General features: G+C 33.5%; 2 protein-coding genes across 10 annotated transcripts in view; one reads left to right on the forward strand and one right to left on the reverse strand.

Moving 5' to 3' along the window:
• Positions 1 to 10838, forward strand: part of LOC149132201 (uncharacterized) — a 76340-nt gene extending 65502 nt beyond the window's left edge. For both annotated transcript variants that reach the window (XM_089365077.1, XM_089365076.1), the window contains exon 5: positions 282 to 10838. In XM_089365077.1, the coding sequence (XP_089221203.1) occupies positions 282 to 346 (65 nt within the window). In that variant the 3' untranslated portion in view covers positions 347 to 10838. The remainder of the gene's footprint in view (positions 1 to 281) is intronic.
• LOC106875582 (ribose-phosphate pyrophosphokinase 1) overlaps positions 10565 to 23667 on the reverse strand; it is a 99621-nt gene continuing 86518 nt past the window's right edge. For 7 of the 8 annotated variants that reach the window (XR_008265724.2, XR_008265726.2, XR_008265725.2 and 4 more), the window contains one exon: positions 10565 to 13964. Coding sequence is in view for 1 of the 8 variants with exons in the window: in XM_052973647.2 (XP_052829607.1) it covers positions 13872 to 13964 (93 nt within the window). In the remaining 7 variants the exon portion in view is untranslated. The remainder of the gene's footprint in view (positions 13965 to 23667) is intronic. The other variant, XM_052973645.2, reaches the window with a different exon arrangement.

Raw genomic sequence — 23667 nt, forward strand, 5'->3', positions numbered from 1 at the left:
TAATAATAATACGTAAGATAATTTATGTCAACGCAACATTATCAAGGTAATCCCAATTGGTGAAATTCTGTATATATGTCTGAAGTTTGAACTGTTACTCTTTTTAACATGAACTGTTACTCTATGTATAACTCAATGAAAAATTATGAATTGCCAACTCTTGGTTGATAAGGGAAATTACAGATCTGTTAAGCAGATTTCTTCTTTCTTTCCCATTTCAACATCAACAGACTGCCTTACCATCTTCAACTTAATCACAAACATTTCCTTTTCTTTTGCAGAATGCCCAAAGAAGAATAAGAAAACACGTAAAGCTTATCCAATGGCATGCATCTTTAATCTGTAAATTTGCCAATGCAACTCAAAGTCAGTGTCTCAACACACACACACACACACATAGATATGTAAGTGATGAGGGTAAAAATTATTATTAAAAAATAACAATTTATACCAGTGGCTAGCATGTGTAAAAAAAAAAATTCCAAGGACTGCAAGTTACATTCAAATATAAGAGGAAAGCCACCAAGTGGTTTCCTTACATGCTGAAAGTAGACGCATTTTCATTGGTTAGATGCTCTGGTGTCTACTTTCAGCATGTAAGGAAATCACTTGGTGGCTTTCCTCTTATATATATATATATATATATATATATATATATGCACTTGTTTATCTATACAATATATAAGTTTTGTATGTTATCTCCTGCTTAACACTTCATATTGTGTTATAAAATACAAATGTTCTATACACACACACGCTAATAGAATTTATGATGCAAGACAAAAATTAATACAGCATTGGACATACATTTTTTATTATATTCCTTATTGTTCTAGATTTAAATCCTATCAACTATCTCAAGTCCTTCAGAGCTTACCTGAAATATATCTCTCCTCTGTGCCAAAATTTGAAATTGTTAATATCACTTATGAAGACTAGTGGAGTTGCAGGATCAATAAAATGACTGATTGAATGCCTTTGGTATATTGCTTTGGACATGTATGTTTTGAGCACAGATATTTTTGAGATCAACTTTGTTTCTTAATATTCCAGGAACATCAAACTAGTGGCAGTCATATATAGCTGTCAATTTTTTAAAAATAAACCTACATTTCTGACTACAAAATTGTGGACTTGGACCCATGTGAAAAATATATTTTTATTATTATATCCTAATTAAGTACTAAATTGTAATCGAAACCAAGATTTTGTATCTATTTACTCTATGTGACAAATTGTTCTATTTTAATAAAATATAATTATTAGATCAAATGAAATTAATACCTATATATACTCATACATAAGCAGTTAGAACTTATTGTATTAAATAGTATGGTAATTATCATTAATCCTTTTGAGACTTGCCTGAAACTGCCTCTTGATTTATGACAGAGTCACCATTGACTCTCCGTGCAATATTTTTAATATATCATGAGAGGCACCAGTGACTCCCAGTGTTGATGTAGTGTATGAAGTTACACATTACTGTGGTTCAAACTGTATTATTCAAATTTTAGGCAATGAAAAGAACACATTCATTTGTATTTCTTGGATGGTTTTTAGTGTGAATCTATGGAAGCTGAGATAGGACTTGCTAAGAAGAGTGCATGTCACTGTCATCTCCATCACGTAAGTCAGTGATTCTCAACCTTTTCCCAGCCATTGCCCTCTAAAATCTATTTTTGATGTAAGCTAATTGATAATCGCCCACCAAAAGATGATAACAAATATTAAATATAATGTAATTACGACTAATCAACACTAAAAAAAATTTGTACATGTAAATGCAAAAGAAAATCAAATTGAGATAAAACTTTATTCTAAATTTAAATGTAGAAAAGGACTAATTAATGTGAACCTTGAGATTGGTGATGTTCAGCAAAAAATTCAATGTCAGGCTTAATGCTACTCAAACAAGTATGAATATCTCCACGTGAAATAATGTCAAATCTGTTTCTTTCCTTCTGCAAAATGTGACCGTCTTTTTCGAAATCCAGTTTCGACAAGATATGATGTTGGAAAACACAAAAGGATTTTTGACATCTGTGACCACAAATTTGGATATAGTGATTTTAGAGCGTCTGATTACCAAAATTCAGTCAGCCTTTCTTTTTTGAACTTAACTTGAAATTCATCATTACATTTCATCTTGATGACTGCCTCCTGGATATTTTCATGTGCACTGTGAGGATCACAATTGAATGGGTCAATCATCCATGGCTGAATAGTGAAGTTAAATAAATCGGCAAATCTGGTTTCTAAATCATTTTTCAAGGCAGACAGATGGTCGCAATAAATACTAGTGTCATTTTCACATAATTTGATTTCTGCTAGTTCGGGCATATGAAACTACCTTAGTTTTGAATTAACTGGAATAAGATTGAGTTTTTCAATAAGCTCTCATCACCTGTTTACTGTCTATCAGCGTTATCATTTTTTCATTGCAGCAGAAGAGAGACCTTGTTCAGCTTACAGAAAATCCAACTAAGATAGTGTATGTTCTTTTGAGCTTGAATTTCAACGGCTAAGTCTAAGTGTCCTTCTATTTGTAAGAACACAACTATTGTATTAAATAAGTTTACAAATCTTTCCAATTAGTTGCCTTTGGATAGCCAATGGACATTGGAATGCAAAGTAAGTCATATATTGTTCATCAGCATTGACACAAAATTTTCGGAAAAGATGGTCACATTACTGTTAGATTTCATTTGTTTATTGTTTTTATAACAGTGTTCAATGACTGATTTAGAATAGGGTTTATATTTTTGACTATGAGGTTATGCCTGTGTAGCACACAAACTAGAATTTGGGGGCACAAACTAGAATTTACAGAGATAAATCCTTTGTGTTTCCCAACGGTAGACATTGCACCATCTGTAGCACCTGAAACTAAATTTTCATAGTATGGAATTTCTTTTTCTTTAAAAAATGTTTTCACAGCAGAAAATATAGAAGCACCCGTTGCATCAGTCTCCAACAGTTTTACAAATAATAAATCTTCTTGTCATACACTGTTTCTATCAAAGTATCATACATATCCCATTAAAAGGGCCTTGTTGTCAATAACTGTGCTTTCATCAATTTGAATAGAAAAATTCGTTGTTTTCAATCTTTGAATTAGTACGACTTCGATATGACCTGACATTTCATCAATTCTCTTACAGATAGAATCATTACTCAAAGGTAGAGCTTTAATGAGAGATGAAGGCTCTTGATTCATAACTTCTGATATTACTGCTTCTACTGCAGGCTCAATAATCTTTTCAGCCACTGTATGTGCACTACCTGTTTTTGCAATGATTCTGTAGGAAGCAATCAGTTCACCATCATTAATTTTTGTTTATTTCTTAAATGAGTTAACAGTATTTCGGTTTTCAAAATTAGTTTTTCAAAATATTTGATAGGCTTACTGACTTTTACGGGGTGTTTTCTTCTCATGTGGTCAGAGAGTCGAGAGGGCTTCATGGCTTCATTGGATAAAGATTGATGACACATGAGACAAAAGGACTGCTTTGGGTCTGTAGAGTTTTTGATAAAACTGTATTGTAAGTACTCATTGATATACTATCAACACTTATTTTTCCCCAAGCCTGCCATAGAAAGTGGGTGAGAACAAATGCAAATTAGTAAACACTAAACTGACTATTATATATGCAATTTGACGGTTTAGAGAGAGAACGTCAAATTCAGGAGAGCGCCGTATATTCAATGAATCACACAGCCCAGTGGCCAGTGCCTTAGTAACAAGGGTAAGAAATTCAGTGATGAATGGACCATTATAAATCGGTGAACTAAATCCTGAAAGAAAATGCGTTTACTGAGGTGCATAGTTACTGTATTTGAATTAAGAAAGAGTTGGTTTTATGGCTTGACTGCAGTTATCGAAAAGAGTCCTTGTTATGATGCACTGGATGCATGATTGCCTTTTATACAGTCGCCAATCAAAGATTGCATTCATTAACCCTCAAAATTTGATTTTCGCTGATGTAAGTGATGCCCTTCATAAAGTAATTTTTAAGAAAAAGAAACCATAAAATAAACTGTTGAAAAAAATCATAAATAAAGGGGAAAAAATATCCATAAATGGAGGTATAATGGATATTTTAATACTTTATGACGTGTATCAGTGGTACTCCCACTGTACAAAATGAATATATTTGTTCTGTATCATGGGAATCACCAATGATACCCATGTTCTAAATCAATGTGGCAGTTTATACAGTGAACTAAAATGTATGTATGGTTTTAAACAATTAAAAAACACTTAATATATAACAAAATTAGACCACTAGTGCAAAAGAAAATATGGTGGAAATGGGCTTGGTTGGTAAGGTGTTAAACATATTTATATTTTAATAAAAACATTCCAATATAATTTTGTGTGAGAACGTTTTATTTGTACATGTAAATGCAAAAGAAAATCAAATTGAGATAAAACTTTATTCTAAACTAGTGTGAACCTTGAGATTGGTGATGTTCAGCAGGAAATTCAGTGTTAGGCTTAATTCTACTCAAACAGGTATGAATATCTCCATGTAAAATAATGTCAAATATGTTTCTTTCCTTCTGCAAAATGTGATTGACAGTACTAAATCCAGTTTCGACAAGATATGATGTTGGAAAACACAAAAGGATTTTTGACAACTTTATAATAGATAAGTTTATATGAATAAATCCCTCCAAATATGTTATTTAAAAAATTCATTAATCCTCTTGATACCAATTTGCCTAAGATCACCTCTGGCTCTATGATGCAAACTCACTATTTCAAAATGATCTATATTAAAGCCTCCCTACAGTTCTATATTTAAGAGATGAGGAATTATTTACATTATTTACATTTGATGCAAATATCTCCTTCGGGTAAAACCACCAACAGAAGAGAATATGACCAAAAACTGTGTGTACTCCATCCCATGCAGCTGTGGAAGATTATACAAAAGCGAAACATGCCGCCCCCTCAAAATAAGGGTAGAAGAACATTGCAAAGCTGTGACACGAGGAGATATTGATAAATCGGGTATAGCGGATCATGTATGGCAAAATGGAGACCACCTCCCCCTGTGGGATGAAGTTAAAATAATAGACAGGGAACACTGGAAAATACGAAAACTAAAAGAAGCAGCACATATGCTAGGACACAACAACCTCCTAAGCAGACCAAGTGCAGATATGAATAGCATATGGGAACCGGTATTGAGGAAGGATAGAAAAATAATAGATTTATAAGCCCTAAAATTCACTCCATAATTGCCCACAGGCATATGGCATAGTGGTTAATAGCGCGGGCTACTAACCCCAAGATTCCGAGTTCAATTCACGGCAGCGACCTGATTAATAATAGTAATAATAATAATAATAATATAATAATAGTAACATCGTTAGGAATAAGAACCCAGGTTCAAAATTTCCCCAAGACACCTGACGAAGGCTGGAGGGTATATCAGCCGAAACGTTGTGTTAACAACAAACAAGATGAGGACAAATATCCGTCAAATGTAAATAATGTTAAAGCCTCCCATCAAAATTTCCTATTAATGTCCCAGAGACCAGCTTAATAACGAAATCATTTAAATTGTTCATTACTTTCAAAATTAATTGAACTAAAGGCAGTGTATTTCAACAGAAATTTCTAACAAAAAGGCTAAAGCATACAGACATTATTTCCTTAGACGCATGGTTAAGAAACATATTAGAACTTTTAGGGGTATTTTGTACATTACATTCATTTAAGGACATCTTTGTTTGCTGGCTTTAAACCAATCAATAAATTTTATCTGTCAAAATTGGTAACACTTGTATTTCTTTTTCTAATTTTTTTTTATTAAAAACAACTTAGAATAATGCTTCATTCACATGCTTTATATTCCATTTTTTTTTCTATGCTAGCATTTGTTTGATGCATACATATTATTGAAGCATTGTTTTACAGCTGGATGTCATTTCTGTTGCAAATTCATTGCTGTTTTTCAAGTAAGAGAGTTTCCATTTCATTCATTTTTGAATATGCAGAGTTAATGAAAAATTTGCTGACTGAAAAATGTCAACAAACGGCAGAGTCCTAGCTTGGCTGCAGCTCTTGATGTGAAACTAGTAAAGGAAAAAAAAAACAAAAAAACTAACATCCATATCTCAGGAATTTTCCATGTGAAGCACAGAAGGAAAACATTCACACAAACATCATCATCTTTTGATGTTTATCTTTCAGGATGGCCTGAGTTGGACAGGATCTAATGGGTTCAAGGACTACATCATACTTCAATGTCTGCTTTGGCTTAGTTTCTATGGCCGGTTGCTCTTCCAAATGTTAATCACTTTACACAGTGAACTGGGCATCTTTTCATAGTACCAGCACTAGTGAGGTTGTTATGCAGCTTGCAAGATTAAAATTACCTTTGACTAGGTAAGGGTGCAGGAGAAAGCGAGGGGCTTTATGCAAGAAGATGAAAGGTTAAATTATGAGAAGAGACCAGAACAGAAAAGTCTTCTTGCTGTAGAGGAGCTACACAGCTACTTACATTATAGAAGAGAGGGTGGGAGTGACTGGTGTAGAGCTAGAAAGAGATAAAAATAGAGATGAGGTGAGGAGAGAGGAACAGGTAGTATGGGTGTGTAGAGATAGCAAGAGTGTATAGGGAGAAAAGTGAGTGGTGGTTAGAGATGGGGAATGATTAAGGGAGTGATTATAATGAGTGAAAACCCAGTACTGAAGGATGATAAATATACATGGAAGAGTAGGTGACAACTGTAGAGAGTGAGTAAGGTTGAGGGGTGAATGTAGTAAAAGGGAATAGGAGGTGGAGGAGATCAATGATACATATCAGTTGGTGGTGGGGAGTAGATGATTGCCAGTGCAGAAAATATTAATGATATGATAGACAGAAGGATGAAAGAAAGAGAGAGAGTAAGCAAGCAAGAGAGAGATGAGATTCATCTTAGTAAATTGCAAAAGTGTAAAGTTGGGAGAGAGAGGTGTAGTGCATGAGAAAAGTGACAGATATATGGTGGTGAAGACATAATCTGGTGGCATAGAAGAGTGATTGGAAATGTGAATGGAGAAGACAGTATTAAGAAAGAAAGGATTTATATCAAGTTGAAATGCTTCCAGGTTGTAAAAAAAAGATAAGTGGTATCAAGGAGAAGCTAAACCTTGACGGACTCCTACCTTCACACTAAATTTGTCACTGAAATCATTGGTGATTCACTTTATTTTGTATTTTTATACATAACTAGTACTCAATAGGCATTGTTCAGTTTCTGTCTACCAAATTCACTCACACAACATTGGTCAGCCTGGAGATTACAGTAGAAGATACTTGCCTAAATGCCATGTAGTGGGACTGCAAGGGAAATTTTTTAACCATATGATGTACACATGCCTACACATCTGGAAGCAATAATGTCAAGCAAGTTTTAATTCATTCAAAAACTTTCATGAAACTTCCTGCAGAATTAAACATTTCTTTTTAAACAAAGAAATTAAATTGATGAATTTTAAAGAATAAAATAATGGATGAGAAAAGTAACAGATTCTAGATCTGTTGGAATAATTTGTGAAGAAGGTGAGTTGATGAGAAAGAAACAAGTCCCATGACAGTTTTTACAGATTAGGGAGAGAATTGGGAACAGATTTAATATCTCCAATGAGTTAAACACTGAAATCATGATGTAAATGTGATGCAACTGGTAATGTTGAAAATGCATATGCTACAAGAGAAAATTATTTTAAAACCAACATTAAAATCATATTCTGCTAATATTGAAAAGCATAAAATATATATAAAAGAGGCCAAGAATCATCTTGTCTGAGTATTGAATACTAAAGCATTTTGCATTACAATCAGAGATGTAGATGGAATTTTAAAAATCTTTTATCCTTTGTTTGTTTGAACTGTGACCATTTGGTCAAACAAATCAAGACTTCTTACAGCTAAATTTACAGGGATATAAAGAAACCAACACTGGTTGTCAAGCAATGGGCAAACACAACCCCTCTGTTATATATATATATATACAGCAGGCTTCCACACAGTCTCCATCTACAAAGTTCACTCACAAGCCACTAGTCAGTCTGGGGTAATAATAGAAAACACTTGCCCAAAGTGCCACACAGTGGGACTGAACCCTTAACCAAATGGTTACAAAGTGAGATTCTTAACCACACAGCCATACCTGTTTATTTTCAAGCAGTTCTGTGCAAAATATACATTTTGGTTAGACTTCTACTTTCAAATTACAAACGTATGCATAACTTTGGAGACAGAAATCAATAACGCAGCCAAATGTCTCCTTTGAATGTGTATCATTCGTTAACATGCACCATACTTGCACTGATTGTTTTAAATGCTTGTTTAATTGCAAGCAGACACTCCAGCTTGCTACCTGTTTACTGTTAAAACTGGCCATTCACACTTATCCTACAATATCATTACAAAAATAAACAATCCCACCACTGGAATCATGATGCTGTGACATAATGCATGATTAATTCAAAACGACGTGAATAAATAAGCCTATATTTGATACAGTAATTTAAATACTCAGGTTAAACCCAGTGCTACAATGAGAATGTGACAAAAGGGTGAGAAGGTTATACCTGCAGCTGGCTGGTACTCATAGCTGAATACACTGGAGCAATTGCAAATGAAGTGCTTTGCTCAAGGACAATACATTGTCCAATTCAGTAATTGAACCCATGATGTTATGATCATGAGCCAAACACATTAACCATTCATGCTCACCTAAATGTTATATTTTCATGAAATATTAATTACTGCATGTACAGCAAGTCAATTTCTGTTATCTTTAGATCTTGCAGTATTTTAATCCATCTTACACAAAGAAATTCAACCTGTTTCATATCAACCCAAGACCACTTTTGGTTCTACAATACAAACTTACTGTTTTAAAGTGATTTAAATTAAAACCTTCCATCAAAACTTTCATGGATATTTTCCAAACACGAGCTTAAAACAATTTAAGTTACTTTTCTTTTATCTTCGAAGTTAATAAAAACCAAAGCAGTATTATTTCAACCGAAATATCGTAACAAGAGAAAAGGATATTAAAGCAATACCTTAACCTGAGATTTTGATAATTCTTTTTTTTACAGCACTTGTATATTGCATAAAGACCAAACATTTATTGTCTGGTATAAGTTTTGTAAAATGTTTTGTATGACATTTTGCTTTTCTATTAATAGAAGATAAACATTTACCCTCTGTGACAATTACGATAAATACTTGAAGGGAAAACAGGATGTTCCATCTTCGGATGTCCTTTACCATTTGAAATGATCCACACAGTCATATTCCTAACATCCACACTTGTATGGATTGGACAGAATTTGTTGAGGAAGATTTTCTAGTTGGATGCCAACCTTCACTTGTTCCCAATTGAGATATCCATGGCCAGACATGTTTTCACAGAAGATTGGAAACAAAGGAATGTGGAAGAACTTCAATTATTTGGATGACTGTAAAAACCAGAGACCAGTTCATAACCCAGAAAGATTGAGAGAACAGGATAAGGAAGGTGCTTCAAAAATTGTGGAAAGTAGTGGAACAAAATAAGACATATGTAGTTCAATAATGGTATGTCCCAACCTAATATGTATATTGTTGACTTTGTAAGAATTTATAAACTTTGAGATAATGTGAAAAAAGGTTTTGGAACAGTGAATCTTGAAGCAGACAAAACTATAATATGTAAATATTGTTAAAAATTCCTCTGGATAAAATCCACATCTCCTGTAAATATGACAAGTGTTCTACCATTGTACCAATCCTTTGAATTTCTCTATTGATTTAAAAATTATTTCTTGTGAGAATTGTATGTTGTTCACAAGTCAAGAATTTACAAACTCCAAGAACTGAAATAATTCTTTTTTGTAACAGTGGATCTCAAAGCAGAAATGCCTGTCATTATATACAGGAAATGTGGGTGCGAATTTGACAAGTAACCTTTAACTTTTCTATTCAGAAGATTTTTAACCCAATATTTAGCTTTGTCTGCTTCAAGAACAATCATTCCAAAGATGGAATGATAGATGCACTGATTTTGGAAATATAGTTCTAGAGAAAAGATTTTTTTTAATACTGCCCAAAGCCCCATCCCCATGATCAGGTAAGGTCCAATTAGCACACCCTAAATGCTTATTGGAGAAACCAGCTGAATACACCAGCCCAATGTTCAGTAAAAATCACCAAAGACCAGCTTCCAGGTAATTTACTCTCAGGTATTATGGTAGTTACACAACATCATGCTGTCCACCTACTAGCTACTGATGCCTAACTATGGCTGTTGCTGACCACTCTGTTGATTTCAGAATATATATGCAACTTCTCAGCTAGCATAGCTGAAGATGCATACTAATTTTCAAGTTTTTTTGGTTTTCTTTTTCCTTCTTAAGAATTAGTATTCCATGCCACTACATCATTCTTGTGAGTCATCTCAGAACAGAAACAAAAAGTTTCAACATCCAAACATCCAGTGATTGTTTGCCATTGACATATCAAAAACTACAACATTGTAATAGAAATAAAAATAAAAAAAACAAAACAAATTTCATTTGAAAATATTTTAATTGCCTCAGGAATTCACATATTTGAAAACTACATTTTACCATTTAATTTCTTAGTTTTTGTTTGTTTTTTTTTATTTAGAAACTTATTTTATGTTTTATTTTCTTATTGAACAAGTCTGTCTTTAAATCCATGCAGTAAAAGAATACAGGTTTAGAAAAGTTGGAATAGAATACAGGCAGGGTAGTGGTGAGGGATTGTAAAGCAAGAATATGAAAATAGGAAATATATTAAGTGATGAATCATGGATAAAACCTCCCCACATCACCCCCAGTGTATTACTGTTGGTTTTTTTTTTTTGTTGTTTCCTTTATTCATAATGTATTTGATTAATATGTGCTTCTCCACAAATATATTTGGAGGATGATAGCAATAATACAAAAAAAAAAAACCTTGCAGAGACTCCTTATCATAAGCAACATCCTTCAATTTTATTGTTGTAGATTGTTGACCAATACTTAATTTTGTTCAAAATTAAATTTGTTGTTAAATTTTCTTTCAAAAATAGGTAAAAGAACAGAACAGATGAATGTGATAGCTGTTTAGCTGGAACTTTCTCAAACAAGTTTAAAGAATAGGAGGAGGAGAACTCACAAAGTGAACCTCACAAATTTTGGCTTCCAAGGATTTTTTTAAAGTCTTTGATAACACCATTACAAGCCAGCCAGGCAGATTAACAAAGAAAATGTTGTTTGAGCATTATGTGTTTGTGTGTATGTAAGAGCATTTATGTGTATAATTGCTAAGAGGTAGATAATTTTGTAAAAATTGTTAAAATGCAACAGTGTGTATATTAAATGTAATATCAATTACTGTATATTTATGTACGGATTTATCACATCAAGTTGTGGTGAGAAAATATGATGCATTTATTTTTTGATGACAAAAAGAAAAAGGGAAAGTTCAAAATATTTGTGTGTGTGTGTGTGTGTGTGTATGTGTGGTAGGAATATTTCCAGAAAAATTCAATCATTCTGAACTCAATAAGAACTGTCAATATAACAGATGTATAAATGTATTCTTCCACCCCAACCACCCTGAATGTTTATTTTGTATATTTGTTCATGAACTGTTGTAATACAGCTAATGGTGGTTCCTGTATCAACTAAATTAATGGCTACGGCAACTACTTTACAACTTGTCAGAACAATGTATATTGCCAGCCCAAGGAGGTAATTAACAATAACTGAATCATGACCTCTCATCTTTGTTTTGACGTGATGGTGGTCAATGCATTGTGAAGAAAATCCTACATATTAGCCATCAAAATGTTTTATCTTATATTCTATTGACCTATCATCAGGTCTCATTTAAATTTTCACCAGTAGAAACCAGAATGTCTTTTGTTCTCAAACAGCCAGAATACCAGCTATGAAAGCAATCTGACATTGTTAGTACAAGAAAAAAAAAAAGCTTAATGTTAAGTGAAAGTTAAAAGTTACATTTAAAAGCTACCACTTTCAACCAAATACACTGAGACTTATTAAAGAATTCTTTTGCGTTTGTTGTGGTGATAGACATTAACACCCCTGTGTGATTTCAAGATGGACTCCTCGAACTCTTATAAAGAGTAACGTCATTGTTTGAGACGACAGAGGGCATTTGGAGTCTCATGTAGCAGCTGTCAAAGTACATCATGTGAATACATTACTTTACCTCTGCTTTATTAAATCATATATTGAAACGCAAGACTATAAAAGCATCCAATGCTAAAAGTTCTTCACTGATATTCCTAAAAATTTTGTATTACAAATAATACCAAAGAACTGCTGAGATATCTTAAAATCTAAACATTATACCCATCTATACACCAATTTGAGCTTAAGTAGAGGAAGACACACTACCAACAGGTCTTGAATCAAGTAATTCAGTATTCGCCAGACAGACATGTAACTGACTGAATATATACCACACTACTGAGGTTGTGCTTCCATTTTTGTTACATTATCTAGAATGTGACTTGGAAATATTTTACTTAGATTAACATCACTGATCAGCCATCTAACACTTTCAGATTAAGCCATTTCTACCAGTATCTAGTATATCAAGTTGTCAATCAAAGTTGGGAACAAGAATTATCTACATGCATATATAAGTTCAGTTAAAAAAAAACAAAAAAAAAAAAACGATAAGAACATTCATGTATTTGGCATGAGAGAAAAGGAAGACACACACTCAGGTTAGTGTAAATGTTACTGTCATTGACCAGCAAGTAATGATAGACATGATTCAAGCAATGTGAATTTCTTGTTTATTTTTTTCAATGTCAAATTAGTGTTTACATAGGTGTAATGATTACTCTTTACAGAAGTTTAGACACTATAAAGGAATATTTATATAATTGTTTCTAACGCTTTAGGAGAGGAGGGAGGAAACAGTCCAGTCCATTATATCAATCCCTTGTACTTGATTGGTACTTTTTGATTTAGCAGGTGAGAAAGTCAAAGTTGACCTTGACAGGATTTGAACTCAGAATGCAAAGGGCAGGACAAGCACTGCAAGACATTAATTATTATATGCCCGATGCTCTAACAATCCAGCCAGTCCACCATCCTTATACGAATTATAATATAATATATAAACATATTACACATTGCATGCACTAACACTAGACTAGCAAATGAGTAAATGTATTAAGACTTTTCAAAATGGCCATTTTGAGTATATATCTAACAAAACCGTTCATTTTTGAACACAATAAAATTCTGAGATATTATGTATCTATTTTACCTAAACTGTTCGCTAAACCTAAAATTATACTATATATATATATATATATATATATATATATATATATATATATATATATATATATATATATATATATATATGTATGTATATATATAAATAAATGTATGTATGAGAAATATAACACAATTCAAACAACTAATAAGAATTAAAGGAAAGAGTTTAACCTCCCTACAGTTTTCTCAAACACTCCATTTTATGTAACACATTTTCAACACACCCAATAAATTTAATTTCTATTATCTCTCTATCTGTATTGTATATTTATATTTCATTTTCATTACTTTACGGAAAAAGCTAAAAAAAAAAAATTGAATAATGATAAGGAAATAGATAAATATACAATGCAAACAGGGAGAGAAAATGAGATTTCACTCTAAAACTAAATAGTGATTTCTCTTTTTTTCCCTTTTCTTTAAAAAAAAAAAAAAAAAAAAAAAAAATCATGAAAAAGTATTGCTCTGATACATGGTATAGGGGAAAATAATGACAAAAGTAATTTTGAAAAGGTACTAAATTTTGCAAAGAAGGTAGCAGCAGTTAGAGAGGAACATGGCTGAATAAATAGGAGACAGACTCGCCATTGTGTGTTCGCCTGATGGCTTCGGCAAGCATCATTGATATATCAATACACTGAAAAATAAAAATAAAAATAATTAAAAATATTGAGAGAGAGAGAATACAGAAAAGATGTCAGAAACAAATGATAATGTACAAACTTTACTATCTTAGTTAAAAAGAAACCTGACTGGGATACAAATAGAACTTAGAAAGCAGATATATACCAGACATTTACCATCTTCTATGAGTATGTATGTGATTTTCTTTAATCTTCAACATAAAGTTAATTATTTATCTCCAAGTCAGTCGCATTTGAGCAAGGCTACTCAGTATTTTTTTCTTTTTAAGCATGGTGCACACAGACATTATTCAGGGTCCTTGCTTTAACCCTTTAGCAATGCTAAACCAGTCATACCATGTCAAAATATTCAACCTGTTTTATGTTCAAACCAACCAGATCCAGCCTCTCATATCTTCCTTACAATTTCATTCTAAAAAAATAAATCATATCATTGGAATTTTGAAGCTACAAGACAATTCATAATTAATCCAAAACAATGTGAATAAATAAACAAGTAATCTGAATGCTAAAGAGTTAATCCTTTTGTTATGATATTCCTGTTGAGTGGAACACTATTTCAAAATTTAGTTGCTGTTCCTTTGGACAACACTATTACATATTGATTCCCATGTCCAGAATCGCCATAATCAATCACATTAGATTCACCAACACCCACTCTCTACTATCCACAATGAATCAGATCATAACATACGCAATGAAGATGATATATTTCCAAACAACATTTTACTAATCAATTTAAATTTTATTCACAATAAATTTTCTCAAAAATATTCATAGATAAATTATTTTTAATGAATTAAAATAGAGAAAAATTGAATGAATTAAAATCCTTTAATGAAGAGAATTCAATATTTATGTCAACAAGTTAACTCCAGATCAAAATCCTAAACTTGACTACTATTTAATAATCTAGGATGGCATCATCAGATGAATCCTCTCTTAAGAATTTGCACTATTATAGTTCTTGCTTTGCCTGTAGTGTTGGACAATTTTAAAATATAGAAAACAATTTTATTAGCATGACTATCTTCCCTTCTTTAATCAACCAAACCCCACAAGTACCAGTGATGCCCACAAGCATCACTTCTCAATTTATCCTAGGGTCCCAATAAGATGTTAACTTTGATATGTGTTCCATTATATATTTTTTTTACCCACAATCCAGTAGGGGATCGTTTTAATAATTTAATCTCTTAGTTTATTCAGTGTTCAATTTTACTTAAATACATGGTAAATTTCAGATGTAAAAATCAATAGAAAAATGAAAAAAATTTATAAAATACATAACGAAAAAGTTCTAGTGTACATTAATCACATTTTAAATTTCATAGTATGCCAGTTCCCAAATGGTTCACAGAAACAAAGAGACAACCCACAGGAGTGTAGTGTGGATCTTGCAAACATACCATCACAATGCTCCAGTAAGTCATCTGGGAGCCAACATATTAAGGGATCATACATAGCAACCATCACTTATGTATACAAACAGGACTAAATATTTCAGTACATGCAATAAGCATTTGTATACTCTTAATATGCTTTCATGTGCTGTAAAGATTGGAAGCATGTATTTTAGTGCCTCCCAAACCTAACCAATAAGCAAGACAATTATCAAATTTCCTTGAAAATATAAAACAAAATGGAAGTTTCACTACTGAAGAGGTAATTCAGCTTTTATCTTGTAGTCTTAATTTGGCTAAAACCTCTGACAAACCAGACTGAATTGTTAGATAATCACTATATTAACTTGTCTCTATAAAATTATGAACCCCAATAGCGGGTAATGGAACCTTTTTATGTTCCATGTAGCAGCTAAACCTCTTTCAACAAATACCATACTGTCTATGAAATGACAGATCAATCACATCAGCTAGCCATGAAGCCATAAACTTTAGGACTTTTCTTTTCTTTTATGTCAAAAACATTGGATAAATACAATTTGTATTTACATCTCTAGGATATTCCATCTGTTGATTGTGCTTTGTTAAGGTTTGGGGTTGTTATTGGGGAGGGGACACACTATAGTTTCACTTAGACAGAACAGGTAACTGCTTCAGAGCCAAGAAAGCAATATTTTTGCTCATAAATATAAATTTTATCCTAGAGATCATAGCAATTTAAACAAAGATATAAAAAAATTACAAGTTGTACAAGTGATATTGGAAATTATTTTTCTTTAAAAACTGAAATAGAAAAAAGCATATATATATATATATGTGTAAATAAAAAAATAAAGTGCTTGTATTTAGCAACATTCTGCTGTTAGTAAATATTAAATGACTTTTTGAAATATTTAGAAAAAATGCAATTTTGTCAATTGAAGCAGCAATACTGAAAGTTTTGAAGAGAAATCAAAAAGGAGATGAGTTTACAAAATGGATTTTATTGATTAAAAATTAAGGGAAAGGCACCAAGAGAGAGGAAGAAAAAGGGAAAAATCATCAAAATATGTCTAGAAGGAAGAGTCAACCTGTACCCTTTGACATCAAACTGATTTCTTGGACAACAAACATTATTACTGATTCTCCTGTAACATATTTTTTTTGTTAGCACTTTCATAAACTAGGTACCATGTTCATGGTTTGTAAATCTCTTCCGCCAATACCAACATTACTAGAGAAAATATTACATGCATGGCAATATTTAAATTTATGAGTCACAAATTTAATGACTACAATGTAAGCCTACACAAAAACTGAAGGGCCAAGTACTGCATATAATATTACTGTCACAAAAAGCTTTTAATTACCAGTTCAATCAAATGGTTAATGCTCCCAGATGCCATGTCAGTTTAAAATCTGGCTTTCACACCAGATAAAAGTAATAACTATGTACAACTCCCACTCATAACTGAATGGAGATTATTCTTGAAACCCTCAACATTAATTCTTACAATATCATTATATATAATCAATATTTTTATGTGTCCAGGAAATTTTTTTGAGTAGCAGCCCCATGAATTATGGATTATCATCAGGTGGGCTACACTTCTACAAAAAATTCAAGACAATTTTTCATTAGGTTTGCCATTCAGAAAATCCCATGACTAGTTTAAACAAAACTTACTGACATGGATTTTCTATTGTTTTTCTTGTCACTAGTTCATACACATTGAAAGTGAAGCTCAAACTACAGGACTAATTTACTAGAGAATGTAAACAATAACTTTACTCATGAAGCTGGTTCCTGATAATAATGATATTGACACACACATATGTCTGTGTGTATGTATATATTCATATATATATGGTCTGATCAATAAGTATCCAGACTGTTGCCATAGTAACGAAGCTACAACACACAGTGAAGCCACTTAGCACAGATTGGACCTCAATCTCTGCTGCGCACTAAGTTTTAACATTCTTGCTCACTTCTGCTGTTTACAGCAGTGTTTCGAAGTAATGTGCTATCGTTACATTGACTAGGACAGAGAAAGTTGTCATGGCAATATCTGCTCAGAAGCCTACGCAAAGTTGCAGAAAGTGTATGGAGAGGAGTGTATGAGTGGGTTAGACGTTTCCAAGATAGCTGAGAAAATGTCAATAGTGACGAACATTCTGGGAGATCCGCAACCAGCAGAACTGAGAAAAACATTGCAGATGTGTGTGTGTGTAGCTGTGAGGGGAAATTGTCAAATCACCATCCGTGATTTACATTTCAGTTCAGTCTATTATCACTGAAGATTTGGGTACGAGATGTGTGTCTGCCAAAACTGCTTTCAGCTGACCAAAAAGACACTTGGAGTTTCAGTTGCACAAAATCTCCTTGTGTCAAGAACAGTGAAAACTTTTTGAAAACTTTGCATAGGCCTCTGAGCCAAATTCACCAGCAAGCTTTTGGTAAAATTTGATGCAGATTCTGTCATGGTCACATGCTACACACATTATTTCCAAACACTGCTGTAAAAAGTGGAAAACTTAGTGCACATGCACACCAGAGATAAATAGTCAATCTGTGGTAAGCGGCCTTATTTTGCATACTTTAGCTTCGTTACTATGGCAACAGTCCAGATGTTTATCGATCAGACCATATATATATATACATACACACACAAATTTAATATAAACAGCGAGGCACAATGTGCTACCATAAAGGCAAAATATAATCATCACTGAATGTGACTAAGGCTGTCAAGTTAAAATGCTCTTAATGCTGTAGGAAAAGCAGATATGTAAACATTTATGCTGATGGGCTACAATCGCCCCAAACACTGGTTGAAGAATTCTTTATTATTATCATCATTTAGCATCCATTGTCCATGCTGGCATGGGTTGGATGGTTTGACTAGGGCTGGCAAGCTGAGGGGCTGCACCAGACTCCAGTCTGATTTGGCATGGCTTCTACAGTTGGATGCCCTTCCAAATGCCAACCACTCTAAGAGTGTAATGGGTGCTTTTATGTGCCTGTTACGTTACACTGGCATTGGCCACATTGCCTTCGTAAAACCCAATGCTCAAATGATGCTTTAAACGTGCCAGTATCAGCCATGACTACAATTTCACTTGGCTTGATGGGCCTTCTGAAGCATGGCATATCGCCAAAGTTCTCAGCCACTAGTCATTGCCTCCATGAGGTCCAACATTTGAAGATCGTGCTTCCCCACCTCGTCCCATGTCTTCCTGGGTCTAAGTCTATCACAGGTTCCCTCCACAGAGATCAGCACTTCTTTACACAGCTGTCTTAGTCCATGTGCATCACATGGCCATACCTTTATATATATACATATATATATATATATATATATCATCATCATCTTCATCATGAGATAGTGAGTTTAATTCCCAGACTGGGCTGTGTTGTGTTCTTGAGCAAGACACTTTATTTTACATTGCTCCAGTTCACTCAGCTGTAGAAATGGGTTGCGACGTCACTGGTGCCAAGCTGTATTGGCCTTTGTCTTTCCCTTGAATAACATCGGTGGCGTGGAGAGGGGAGGCTGGTATGCATGGGTGATTGCTGGTCTTCCATAAACAATCTTGCCTGGACTTGTGCCTCGAATAACTTTCTAGGTGCAATCCCATGGTCATTCATGACTGAAGGGGATCTTTACTCTTTATACAGTGTACAACAGACTTTCTCTCAGTTTCTGTGTACTAATTCAACTTAATATGGTATTGTTCTGCTTGAAGCTGCAGCCAAAGACACTTACCCAAGACACCATGCAGTGGGGACCTAACCTAAAATTATGAGGCTATAAATATAGCCAGGCTTGCCTGAGCACACACACACACACCAGTTTTGCAATATATATTAAGGCATTTCAGCATTACTCAAGTTAAATAATAAATTTATTTGCTGTTTATAGTAGTTTCTTTCATTTAACACCAATCTTCTAAAAGAGTAACTTATATCATTTAATTTAACCAGAGGAAGATTTTCAACTACAGGACTAATTACGATAATCCTTGTAAGTTTCAATAAGAGAATCATATGTCAGCTGTAGTCAAAGGTAACAACAAACTTATCACAAAAGGCCCTATTCTAAAACATTAACAAGTTTTGAAAAGTGAAGAGAAAGCTATGTTTTAGAAGTTTAAATTCATCTTAAGTAAATTTTTAATGAAATCTGGTGAGATCAGTGTAACAGAATAAGAAAAATTACCACACTGACACACATTTGAGATTGTTCTATCAATGAGATTCCATATGTCCTTGATGGTACTCATCAAGGGCTTATAGAACAAAAAGAAACAGCTGAATTGAACAAGCTTGTTGTTGATAAATATTATTCACACATTTGAGCTGCTGTTATGTAATTCTTTTTTAAATTACCTATAAATGCAGTTGGCAAGATATGGCTGACTATACAAAACCTTTACAGAGCTGTAATCTGAATGTTACACACTCATACACACACATCTATATATATATATATATATAAATGTTGACTAGTCAATAGAATATCAAAACAGAATGAATCATAGCAGAACCAGATAACCTGTGAGCATGCAGTTATAGTAATCACTCATTACTTCATCTCAGTAATAAGTTCTACTTGCTCATCACCACTACTGCCACCATATATCCTAATGAAATACCCACAATTCAAATGGTTCTGTCCTATTACATGGTACCTATTTATGGCTAAAGAGACAAATCTAGTAATCTGAAATCCAAGACCATCAGTCTGGTGAACTAATGCCTAGAGTTACACTATTTCGTCTCAGTCTATTTATTATATGTTAAACAAACAGGAGAAAAGGGATTGTCATAGAGGCTGCCTCAATTACATGTTATCAAGAACTACTGTGGACAAAGTACAGAATTTTCAGCACTATCTTAACATTTTTATGTTAAAGTACAAAAATTAAATATTAAAAACACACATTAACAGTGATAAATTAAAAATATTGAATTAGTAAATTTTAATTCAGCAAAATAGAAAAAACAAAAAAATACCAATAATCAAAATTCAAATCATAATAAATGACCCTCAACAGCAAAAGGTTGACACAGGAGTAGCAGAAATTAGACTGAATTTGATTAGAGGGAAAGTTTCATTTTCAAAAGCTGGTTGTTTAGATATATCCTACATCAAATGGTGTTGGTGAGGAAAATAAAGCTTTTTGATTTAAAAAAACTGTACAAAAATCCAAACCACATGCAAATAAGTATTTTTTCTTTTCTTCATAAATTTTCAATAGTAAATACAGTCCAATACTGCTATTTAAATAATGTACCAATTTACCTGTAAGAAAGGAAACATGGTTTTTCTTGAAATTCACCAAACCCTATTAAAAGTAGACTCGTTGGATTGTAAATATTCTTCAAATGCACCAAAAATTATCCCAAAGCCTTTTAAGGAGTATTAAGATTATGGAAAGTTTTTATGAAATTGTAACCAAACGTAGTCTTTTTCGCCAAGACCATGTCAAAAAGATGGAAATCCTTTAGTCTCAGACAATTAACATTGGTCCACAAAAGCAAAGCAGAACAAATTACACCATAATGATTGGCACTCAGCCACAATAACAAAATACACATTCATTCTGAGCACACCAAATTATAGAAGTACTCAAAGATGACACCATACCTTGCACCCAGAAACAATGTTATTGTCAAGCCATGCAAATAAAATAATAATTGAAATTAAAAACTTTTCCTTTTAAAATCCCTAATCAATCCTCGCTGAAAATAATTATACTCTCCCCTAGCTACCAATCAATAACAATGTTCCCTTACAAGTTCATGGAAAAAACGTGTAATATACATATCATCATCATTGTTTAATGCCTGTTCTCTATACTGATATGATTTCAACAGCTGGATGCCCTTCCTAAAACCAACTACTTTATGGAGTGTGCAGGGTGTTTTTTTTACATGCTATCTGCACAGGTACATTTATGTAGCACTGACACAAGTGCATTTTACACGGTACCAACACCTGCAAGACAAAGATCTCTCAGCTGGGGGAGGGGGGGAACAGCCATAAAGGACATGACAATGTATGGATGGCCATGATTTTACTTACAGAATCTGATTAAATTAAAATGTCTCATATTTCACATGTCTTCAAAGAAGCAAAGCAAGTGGCTGGTTTATTGACAGGAGAACTAGCAACATTATTACAGGGGTCTTTTATAGAGGGAGCAAACGCATGTATTTGTGTATATATATATTTATATACACACACACAGGGTGATTGAAAAGTAACTCCCATATTAAAATACTTATAAATTATTTATTAATTGTAAATTTTTCTGAAATTTTTGTTTTTTTTTTTGAAGTATGAGAATTTAATCTGTAATATTTTTTCCAGATTCATTACTCTGTTTGAAATTTATTGAGCTCTATAAACATGGCTGAATAACTTACCCTGCAGAAGCATGCCTAGCTAGTGGCATGTTACGAAGTTTGGAAACCTGTTGTGCAAAGATGGTGGAAGACCATTAGAGGAATACATGCCCAAGTTAACACAAAGATGATCAAGAATTGTCCCGCAAAACTCATGGCTTTGAAGAAACAGTTACCCTTCCAAGTCCAATGACCAAGAGACAGTACAAGCAGTTCTAGAAATGCTTATACGCAACCCAGGGAAGTCAATTCAACAAATAGCAAGGGAAAGAGGGCTCTCCTTTCACACAATACAAACTGTGCTCAAGAAGCCTAAATGACATACTTTGAAGCCACACTACTGCCAATCACTCTCAGCTGAAGACTGCAACATTCGCATGGAGTTTGGAGAGACTATGCTGGCTTTGTATGAAAATTGGCATCCTCTAGACCAGGGGTTCCCAAACTTTTTGGGGTTGCTGCCCCCTCAACACCCAGGCCACATTCCTAGCACCCCCAAACCAACTAATCACCACAAACATAGACCTCTTTCTGAAGCAAATTCAAAGCAACTGTATTTAACAAATAAAACTTAACCAAATGAACCCATTATTTTGTTGTTTCTACATGAATCACTACCCCATTATTGCCCCACTTTTCTTCAACACCCCCTTGGAGCTTTCCGCCACCCCCAGGGGAGCAATGCTGCCCAATTTGGGAACCACTACTTTAGACTGATGATTTCACATCGGTGGCTTCGTGAACAATCACAACTGCTATTGTTGGGCAGGAGAGGATCTTGTTATCTTTGACAAAATGCAGAATTCACCCAAAGTAATGGTGTGGTGTAAGATGACTTCGGACAGGATTTCGCAATACCATGAATGCTGAAGGGTACCTCATTATGCTGCAAGATGAAATCTGGTCAGCTATCAGTGCTTGGGGGAATATTGAAGATTTGATTTTTATGCAAGATGGTGCCCCTTCCACATTTTGCTCTTGTTAGTCAATGGCTGAATGCCCACTTCCCCGAGAGATGGATGGGTCATCATGGTCTAAATGAGTAGCTAGCCAGGAGTCCTGGCTTAATATCCTGTCACTCCTTTCTTTGGGGTTGGTTAAAGGAACAAGTCTACTGTACCAAAACAAAGACTTTAGAAGAACTTGAAGGGCAAATATGATTAGTTATGTCTATCATCCACAAGAGCTCCTGGTGAAATTAGCTGACACAATTTCTGGTCAACTCAAGAAGCTGGTGCAACATCTGGAGCTCATATCGAATCTTAAATAAAACCTCATACAAAAAGCTTTCCTCTCATATCTATTTTTTTGTAAAAATTACAATTAATAAATAATTTATAAATATTTTAAAATAGGGTGTTACTTTTCAATCAGTGACAGCAAGTGTGGATAGTTAACATATACAGAGACAATTTTAGCAGAGATGACACAGATTCTAGTTTCTGGATAGATGAAATTAGCTCATACACAGTTGAGGGCTAACTTGTCATATCCAGATGTCTAGTTATTTTGTAAACTCATTTTAAAGATACCCATAAACCAAACACATAAAAGTAATCACTGACCCTTAAAGTTCTATATTGCAGAAATCTTAACCTACACAAAACTGCAGCTTAAATAGCATTGTTACTTCAGTGTGTCAAAAACTGGAATTAAGAACTCTCCTGTGCAAGAAACAAAACTTAACGATATTTTAGAAAGAACTTCCCACTTGCACCACGTTTTTTTAAAATTTATTGTTTTATCAAATAAATTTCTCTAATCATTTTCTCCCTTCAATCTTCAAGTTAAAAGGTATCTATTACTTTAATATGTAAATTAGAATTCAGAGTCATTATTTATTACTTATTAATAATTAGGAAATCAATGCCCAGGAATCTTGTAAATATAAGTGGAAAC

The sequence above is a fragment of the Octopus bimaculoides genome, chromosome Z (assembly GCF_046866305.1).
Source record: "Octopus bimaculoides isolate indiv1 chromosome Z, ASM4686630v1, whole genome shotgun sequence".
NCBI classification, from domain to species: domain Eukaryota; kingdom Metazoa; phylum Mollusca; class Cephalopoda; order Octopoda; family Octopodidae; genus Octopus; species Octopus bimaculoides.